Genomic DNA, 9,263 nt, shown 5'->3' on the forward strand with positions numbered 1-9,263 from the left:
AAGGTATTCTATTAACTATTGTTGGACGACCGACTACCAAGTCTTCCTGTATAGTTAAGAATCATATTTCTGTCAAGAGAATTCAGTTATCTATTAACTATTGTTGGATCTTGTTGATTGAGCACATTAACCAGGAAATAAAGAGTTGGAGGTTCAATGAACAAGTTTGGAAGAAGAAAAAATAAAGTATTAAAAGTTTCATCATTTAAATAAATCATCTACTTCCTTTTCATTATCATTAATTATCACATGTTAAAATAAATCAACATTGGGATTCCTATAATAATACTTTTAAAATAGATGATATTGCTGAGAAAAAAAAAGAACTGTGCCAAAAAAATAGATGATACTGATTCATATTTATAGGAAGAGTAATGTTTAATTTTTATAACAAATTGTCTAATCTGGTTGGGATTGTTAATTTAGATGGGTAAGACAAAATATACCTACTGTTTTGTTCTATGTTCTCAACCTAGGGTATGTCTCTTGTGAGAAAGAGACAATTGTGGATTATATATTCGCAAATAATGTATTCAAGAAATACAAGTTATTCCAATCCATTATCCATATATATCTTTTTACTTTAAAAAGTCCATATATTATGAGACATGCATGACTTACACTTTAGATCCTGGAGCTACATTAAAGCATCTACCAAAGGCTTTAATGTCTCCCTCTTTGAATGGACTATATAAGGAGCCGCTGCTTTGCTTAAGGATTCTGTCTTGAGACTTTTATTCATGTTCTCTTTTGGTGATTTCTGTGATGGTTCTGTACTCATTTCTATACGGTGTAATTCTGTTTTGCCTACATTGGGTTTGATGGGATTTAAGAAGTATATTCTTATTGTTATTTTCTGTAGGTGTTGTATGTTCACAACAGATTCTGTATGTATCAGTTCTGCTATTATTCTACAAAGCACATATGTATTCTGTTCTGGCCAGGTTTGATGGCATTTCTAATATTATCTCCTTTTTTGGCTGTTAAAAAAAATAAAAAACTTACCCTTTATACGTTTTAGTGGACAAATATATGGGTCACAGGGTCAGGCAATCTTAGTCCAACTCAAATTCCGTGTGAGCATTGTTCCAAAATAAAAATTCCATATGAACAACAAATAAATCATTATCAAAATCTAATTTTGATAAAGTCAAACACAACCCTTGTCGAAATTCCCTGGCATGACAACTATGTCATTGTGATGTAAAGATATAAATTTAGATTTTTTTTTAGAAGTAAAGATACATTTATATCAATAATTTAATTAAACACTTATTTAATATTTTTTTTACATGAGAGTTTACATCATAAATTTAAATATGAAACTTATTGAAATAAAATAAAAAACTGTTCTGATAAATTTCACTAAAAACAATATTCTGATAAGAAAAATAGCATATTCAAATTATAAAATATTTCTATAAGCCCATCTTACGTATGCCCATTGCCCCCTAAAGTAATGAATTATTAAAATAACATCGTTTTATTCTCAAAAGCATAAATAATAGTGTAAGGTTTTACCTACTATCATTTTTTATTTATTTATTATCTTCTACTTTAATATTGATATTATTTAACTTAAATGATTTTAATTTAATAAACTATGAATAATAGAGTTTTGTGCATATCTTCAGACGAAAAGAATAGGTATAAGCTATTCATTTAGCAAATTCAATCAATAAAAGATTATCTATTACAATATTACATGATTATCAATCAATAGGTATAGTCTTCTCATCTTTTCCGACCGCAAAACACGTAACTGTGACTAAAGTTGTTTTTTTTCTCTCTTTTTCTCCATTCTCCTTCCTCCTCCCTCATCTATCTCCTCTTCTGAAATAAATGTATTCACGCTCTCACACACTCCCTATCTTTTTCTCCCGTGGCTGCCACTGACGAATCCCTGTTATCTATTGTGATTTGTAAATCAATAGGAAAAGCGACAGTGGTCGAAGGTCACACGCCGAAATAAGGAGCAGTTGGGTAGCTTCCAAACAGTGGCAGATAGCATGACATTGTTCATCACAGAAGCCAAAGGGATCACAAAGAACCCTATTCTTGAAAAGGGCATTACACATCGTTGTGGTGGCTTGTGAAACGCAAGTGCTGGAGCGGTAGCTAGAGTGCATAGGCGCTAGAAAAAAAATGGTTGGTAGTGGTCACTGGAGGAGGAGAGACATAGCATAATATTGTGAATTAAGCACAAAAATATATCTGATTTTTTAGGAATGTTTATTATACATGATTGTTGCATCATAAGGAGAGATTTGTATAAGCATAAATTGATTGTGTTGTATATCTTGAAAACACAATAACCAATAGTTATATTTTTTAGTAATTACTTATTTCACATTTTGTTTGTAATGTATCTTTTATTGACATTAGACTAAACTAATTTACAAGATTGAAGGCACACATGTAAGATTAAAAAGGTTGTTTCACAATAGTATAAGAGATTTGTGTATTTGTTCGGATGCAATGAATAACATGCTTATAGTGCAATATATTAAACTTAAAGGCGTCATTTCAAAAAAGCATGAGCATGGTTGACCACAAATACAATACATTGTTTTACAAGAACTATGAAGGCTATGTTTCAACACAAGCACAAAGTTTAATCTTTATTTTGTTGAAGCGCTATGCAACTGTTGGTGTTGGCAATTCTCCTTGTAGTTGTGGCTCAATATTTAAAACTACTCATGATCTATCATGTGTATGTAAACTTGCTAGGTATATCCATATTAGTAGTTCAATACCCTTGTCGTCCATTCATGTCATTAGAAGATAGTATCCATTAATGGTATGAACGACGCATGTGATATTTAGGGAGACTTAACATTCATAAATAAGGTTAATACATTATTAAAGAGATTTTCATAACTTAATGTGGGTGGGAAAATAATACTAAAGAATAAGGTTCATGAACATGAATTACCATATACCACTTCAATGTATTCCTCTTGAGAAAGTAAAAACAAATGATGCATCGAAGTTTGTGAATTTCCATTTTGTTTCTTCCACATCCCAAAGGATTCTAGTAAACAAAAATATCCCTTTCACTAGCACCTTATGTCTTTCTCTGTCTTAATGGAAACTTCGATGAAGAGAATCTCTACTCCTTGAAAGGTAGGTGAAATGGGTGAAGATATGAATTGGAAAACTAAAAGGGGTTGCATGATATAGATTGTCACGGATGAATTGATATTGTAACAAGGAAAAGGCATACATGGGGTAAAGGGGTTCCTATTGGTCCCATTGGAATGGCTCTTGATCCCTATCAATGGGCTAACAATTTTTTTATATTCCAAGAATTTTATTTAACGGAATCATGATTCTGTTGAATAAAATTTACAACGAAATTATGATTTCATTGTATAACCAATTTCCTCCCTTATTAAAATGGAATTGTGATTTCATTGTATATTTCATTAATTATTACAATATGATTTCGTTGTGATAAAAAAAAACTTAAACAACAAAATTTATACTATTTTTTTTAAAAATTGAATAAAAAAAATAGATTTTATATTTTTTATTGAACACTGCAACACTATATGTATTGACTGTACATTGATTTTCTTGAGACATATTGACCGAACACAGATTTTCTTGATACCTATAAGAGATGACTTGTACCAAAACCTTTGGTCATCAAATTCCTTTCAATCAAAAGCACGGGAAACTTCTAGAGGGTATAAAAAAATTGAAGTATTTAGGTAGTTACAACTTAATGGGTTGATTTGTTTAAATTTTAAAAAAGTAATTTTTTACAAGCATATGAAATTTGTTTATCAAAATAAACAGAAATTTTAAGCAAAAGGAGTGTAGAAAAATACATTAAAAAAATACAAGGATGCTTATTTTATTAAAATAAATATTTTTTTTCAAAAAATAAATTTAAATAAACTCATTCAATATAATCTTATTCTTGAATCTGAAGTTTTAATGTCAGGATCTAGATCGTGTCAAGTTTCAGGCCAAGATTAAAATTTGACAACATTTATACATATGCTTAAATTTAATAATGATACACGTTGTTCAATACTCATATGCCTAGGGTGTATATCCTTGTCAATATATCTCATGTCAGGAGAGACATAATAAGACTTGCTTTTAAGTTTCAAATATCCTCTTAACTCCAAGATTTTGACAAGTAGTTTTGTGAATAAGAACTTTTATGATTGACAAAGCAGAAAGGAGGGAGAGGGGATATTTCTTCTGCCATCTTTACCTAGATGCTTTGGACATATATTTATTAAAAGGGCAAATTCTATACAAAAATGTATTTTATACACATCAAAGATAAAACTTCTGTGACATTAAATTCTTGCATAGTATTATTCACTTGTAATTGAGATCGAAGTTAAATCCATACATTTCATATATAACGGATCTTCATTTCCCCACCTTTGAGAAACAATAATTAAAATGTAAATAACACATTACAAATTAATGTGGCAAGAAGAAGCTTGAGAATGCTAAAAGAGTCCAAAAGGTTCAGGCAGGTACTCAAATCCATTGTCAAAGATGGGTCCTTGATCACATTTATCATCAACACTACGCAGCCAGTTTGTGTTGTTTAAGTCTTCTTTAAGCAACAGTGAATCATAACGATAACTCTCGTACACATCCACTACTTCACTCAATTTTCCCAAGTATTGCTTTTGCCTTTCACCTATCTCTCTTCCATTTTTCCTATTATTGTTATTATTATTATTTCTGCTTTGGAGGCTTCCGTTAATGTTCATTGACACTGGAACACTCAAACCTCTAGTGTGGTGTGTCTTGGGAGTTGAAGTTCGAATGCTCTGAGGATAGAGTGTGGCGCTTGGAACTGAACGAAGAGTTCCTGAGCTGTTCCTCACATCCTAAATTATAAAGGTTAATTAAATAAATTTAATATAATGAACTAGCTTGAATTAATCAGGATAATAAGAGGAGATATTGCACCATTCTGCTCCAAGGCACATAGATGTTAATATCAAAGTAAAAGAAAACTGGTAGAATTCATATAGAACCATTAGGAAAGTGATTAATCATTGTATATCATTCAAGCTATGTTAGCATTAACTTATGAAAAAGTAAGCTCGTTCCAGGGAGAAGAAAATAAGAAGATAAAATAAATTGATTTTCTAATCAACTTATGATGCACTTCAACTTTTATCCAACTTTTGGAGGAGTTAAATGAGAAAGTTTGTATTAAAGTTGAAGTGTATAAGTTGATTTTAACCTATGAGAGAAAGAAACTTAATTCTTTTTATCTTCTTATTTTCTTCTTCCATTTGTATTTATTAAGATTTTCATCCAAACAGAACCTTAAACCAGGATTTTCATTTAAAGTACTAGTCTGGTCACAACATTATGGTGCAGAGCCTGAGTGGTCCTGGCATCATAAAGTAATGTGTAGGATCAAGAACAAAATTTTCAATTGTGATACAACATAATTAATTGAGGTGTAAATTCTGATTGCAGAAGTGGACTTACCATGTGTCTAATAGCCATATCCAATGATTTCTTTGAGATGGTCCTTCCCAATACATTGTTTTCTGAGGCAGTAGTTGAAGACTTAGCAGATCTTCTAGCAACTACCTCAGAGGCATCAGCAGCATTGGCATGGCCGCGGCTTTTTGCTGTGTACTCTGACAGTCTGCCCCTATTGGCAATAGGAGATGGCTGTCTCCTTGACATGTTAACTGGGGCTTGCATTTCTGAGTTTGGCTTCGAAGGAAGAGTAACAACAGCACCAGGACGAGACCTGCCTGCAGAGACAGGCCTATCAGCAGGCAATGTTGTTCTGAGGTTTGGTGGTGTTTCAAGGGGAAAATCAGGAGGGACAACTGGCTGGAGACGCGGTGTAGCTGGATTACGCCCCACACGTGTGACTGAAGGCGATGGAGATGGCAGTGAATGGCGTCGAGTGGGGGTAGAGGGCCGCAAAGTGGCAGGAATGGATGGCTTTGAAGTTGAGCTTGGAGTGGATGGCCTTGAGCCTTGTGATGTTCTAGTTTTGTTGGTGTCAGTTGATGATGTGTTGATTGGACTTGGAAATGAGCGTGGTAGTAGTACTCTGGGGGGTGTTGATGTTGATGTTGTGCGAGAGGTTGGAGTGGAAAGCCTTGCCGCAGTTATGGGGGAGGATGGCCTTGTGTTAAGGATGGAAGAGGATCTGTTTGGACTGCGAGTCACTGAACCACTTCTTGATGGTCTAGAGTGAGAATGAGAATGATTGTTGTTCTCTGATTGTGAGACTGAAAGCTGAAAGATATATATTTATACATAACAGCATCTAACCGACTTATTCTAGTGTACGTGTCTATATAATATTTGAATACCAATTTGTGTTTCAAAGCTATAGAAGCAGAAAGTGGATATAGAATTCAGAAGGGACCAGCTTAGTTATTTACTTTCTTATTTTTTTCCTCCTATAAATGTTTGTTGGAAAGTTTATCCAAACAAGTCCTAAGTAATTACCACAATGATGCATGTCTTCTTTTGAGTGATTGAGTATGCTTGAATTTAATTTTGTCGGAGTTGAAAACAAACATATAATGATTAGCACATTGGAGTTCAGTTGAAGTTACTCCAAGGAACCGGTGCATGTCATAGGCATGTACATACAAGAGAAGCTTAACCCCCCCAAAGCCAACCCTTCTTCACTTAAGGTTGGCAACTAATATCTTGTCATTGCAATCACTTGTAAAGCTTAAGTTGAGGTTGATCTTATTTATTAAGCACTAACAAAACTATGAGCATCAGTATGGTTATGCCAATGGAATGAAGGGAAATGAGAATATATTACAGGAGCATACCCTTGAGACACTAATGTTTGACTTTAATCTACCCAAACTGCTTCTTGGAGGCACCAAAGTTGGTTGGGATTCACCTTCTGATGATGGTAAATGAGGGGTCCCCGGGGGAGTAAGGAGCCTATAACACACAACGCCAACAGTTGCAAATCGAGTAGAGAAGATATAACAAATGCATGTGCCAACATTGGGAAAATCAAACTATTTATAAATAGAACTATTTGAAGTTGAGGAAATATGAAGCCAACCACTGCAAAAATGTATGAGTTCACATGAAAAGTGCGGTAAAGTGTCTATATTGTGTTAGTTTCTTTCACTAATGCAGGTAGCAAGGTAACAGGGCACTTGGGAATCAAGCTCTGAGAAACAAAAAGTTTTTTATCTGCTTTTGATTATTGGTCTATGACATTAGCTTGCAACTCACAATAATCTGAATCTAACATGCATGATAATATGATTTTAGATGATCGGTCCTCTCATTAAATGAATATTGTGTAGTGGAGAAAAAACACTGACTAATATGATAAAAGTCACAGAGAAATGCAATGTTAATTACCAATCATAGTCATGCTTTCCTCCTTCTGTGGATGACAATAGATCATCAATCCCACTTGTGGCCAGTTTTGCTGATTCAAACGAGAGTTTCCCCAGTTTTCCTATCCAGAAATAACAACAGTAATTAGTGACACCAAATTACAAAGTCAGTCAGACTGTGATCACACTTACCAAGAGATCAGCTAAGTTTGAGTTTATTTATTTTGAAGAAATAATCACTTTAACTTTTAATTCATTGCAACAAAAAGAGAAATAATAAATGTAAGTGAATGTGATATGAGTGAGCATAGCTAGCAATATATAATGAGGTAAGGAGTTAGTTAGGACCATGGGAAGAATTAATTGTGTTGGAGATGGGATGGATGTTGGCAGAGCCATTGAAGCTGTGACCTCTGCGGTGATGATGCTGATTCACATTCACATTCCTGCTGTTCATGATGCCAACAACAACAACTCAACGCTGTTACTTGCATTCATGTGGTGTTATATTATTGTATGAGAACATATGAGCTATGATGAGTTGTGGTGCTTTGGATTAATTGGAGTGGGAGAATGAGAGTGCATTGCAGTGTTGTAGGTGGCAAGCAAGAGCAAAACCATTCACTTGTTTGTACGTCAACACACAAGCACAAACCGAGAGTGTCGGGGGGTTCAATTAAATTCATGCTCTAACTTTATTGAGGTTACTTAACTTTTGTTTCATGACATTCATTCATTCTTCATTCTTCCTCACTGCTTGTCCCTCTCGTTTAGTTTCTCTCTAGAATAATGATACACAAATATCTCATCATTTTAAACACTTATTTGACATTTCTCTTTTTTTAAATCTCTTTTTTTTTTTATCAAATCATAAATCCTATTATATTTATATTATTTTTTTCTTCTCTCTATCTTCATATTAAATTAAATAGCATAATGAGTGTTGATATAATATTTTTCTTCTCCTTTCTATTGGACGGTGTCAGAATGTGTTCAATTATAAATCATGGACATTCCCACGTGACAACTTCCTACTGGCGCACGTGGCCACTTCTTTGATTCATCCTTTTCATTTCATCTATTCATGGCAACTTTGAAATTGAGACAAACAAATTGGGGTTTAGATGTGCCCCCATTGCACATGGGATCATATCATGAACGAGTTCTCTTTTTGGAGTTTGTTTTGGCGCTTGTGCTTGTGGGTTACTATGGTGATTGATTGCTCAAGAATCATCGTGTTCAAGTAGCTAGGTCCCCTCCCTGCCTATGCAATTTTACAAATGGAGAAAGAAAATTACTAACAATATACTTTTTAACATGCTTTTATGGTCTGATGTACAAGAAAAAAAAATTGATTCATGCTAAGTCATTAATTAAGGAAGTAAGTTGAAAGAGTCATTAAAAATAAAATTTAATTAAATGAAAGGTATTTTAAAAATAATAATATTAAATAAGATAAAGTTAAATGAAATTTTCTTATATTTAAAATTATAAGAAAGTATTTTTTTTTTATATTTGAGATATGAGGAACTATATCATCAAAGAAACTTGTTAAATAAAAAATGAAACTTTAAAATATTTGTGATTGTTAATAAATTTTAAAATTAATAGTCAAAGAGGTGTTAAAAAAATATGTTAAAAAATGTCATGCAGCCTTACTGTGTATAATGTGACCTCATTACCCATGATTCCACTTGTGCTGTTGTGCATGTGATCATTTAGATTACCTTTTTCCAACAATACTTGGAGAACGGACTCTTTAAGTCTAGTCTTTGGTTATGTGAAGTGAAGGTAATAAAGCGTGAGAAGAGGAGACTTTTAACCCACTTCCAAGGCATTGTGTTATTATCATTATTTGGGGTTATGTCAATTCCTTAAGATTGGCTATTAATTGATGACCCAACCAGGAAAGGTCTCAATCTT

The 9,263-nt window shown here is 33.2% G+C and overlaps 1 protein-coding gene across 1 annotated transcript; it reads right to left on the reverse strand.

Moving 5' to 3' along the window:
* Positions 1–4,314: 4,314 nt before the first annotated feature.
* LOC100789269 (mucin-5AC) lies at positions 4,315–8,188 on the reverse strand. Its single transcript, XM_003549149.5, has 5 exons — positions 7,689–8,188; positions 7,363–7,462; positions 6,810–6,927; positions 5,485–6,255; positions 4,315–4,868 (listed from the first exon to the last, which is right to left on the reverse strand). The coding sequence occupies exons 1-5, from the start codon at positions 7,795–7,797 to the stop codon at positions 4,479–4,481; spliced, it is 1,488 nt and encodes a 495-aa protein (XP_003549197.1). The 5' UTR covers positions 7,798–8,188; the 3' UTR covers positions 4,315–4,478.
* Positions 8,189–9,263: the final 1,075 nt, after the last annotated feature.

This window comes from Glycine max, chromosome 16 (assembly GCF_000004515.6).
Source record: "Glycine max cultivar Williams 82 chromosome 16, Glycine_max_v4.0, whole genome shotgun sequence".
Classification (NCBI taxonomy): Eukaryota; Viridiplantae; Streptophyta; class Magnoliopsida; order Fabales; family Fabaceae; genus Glycine; species Glycine max.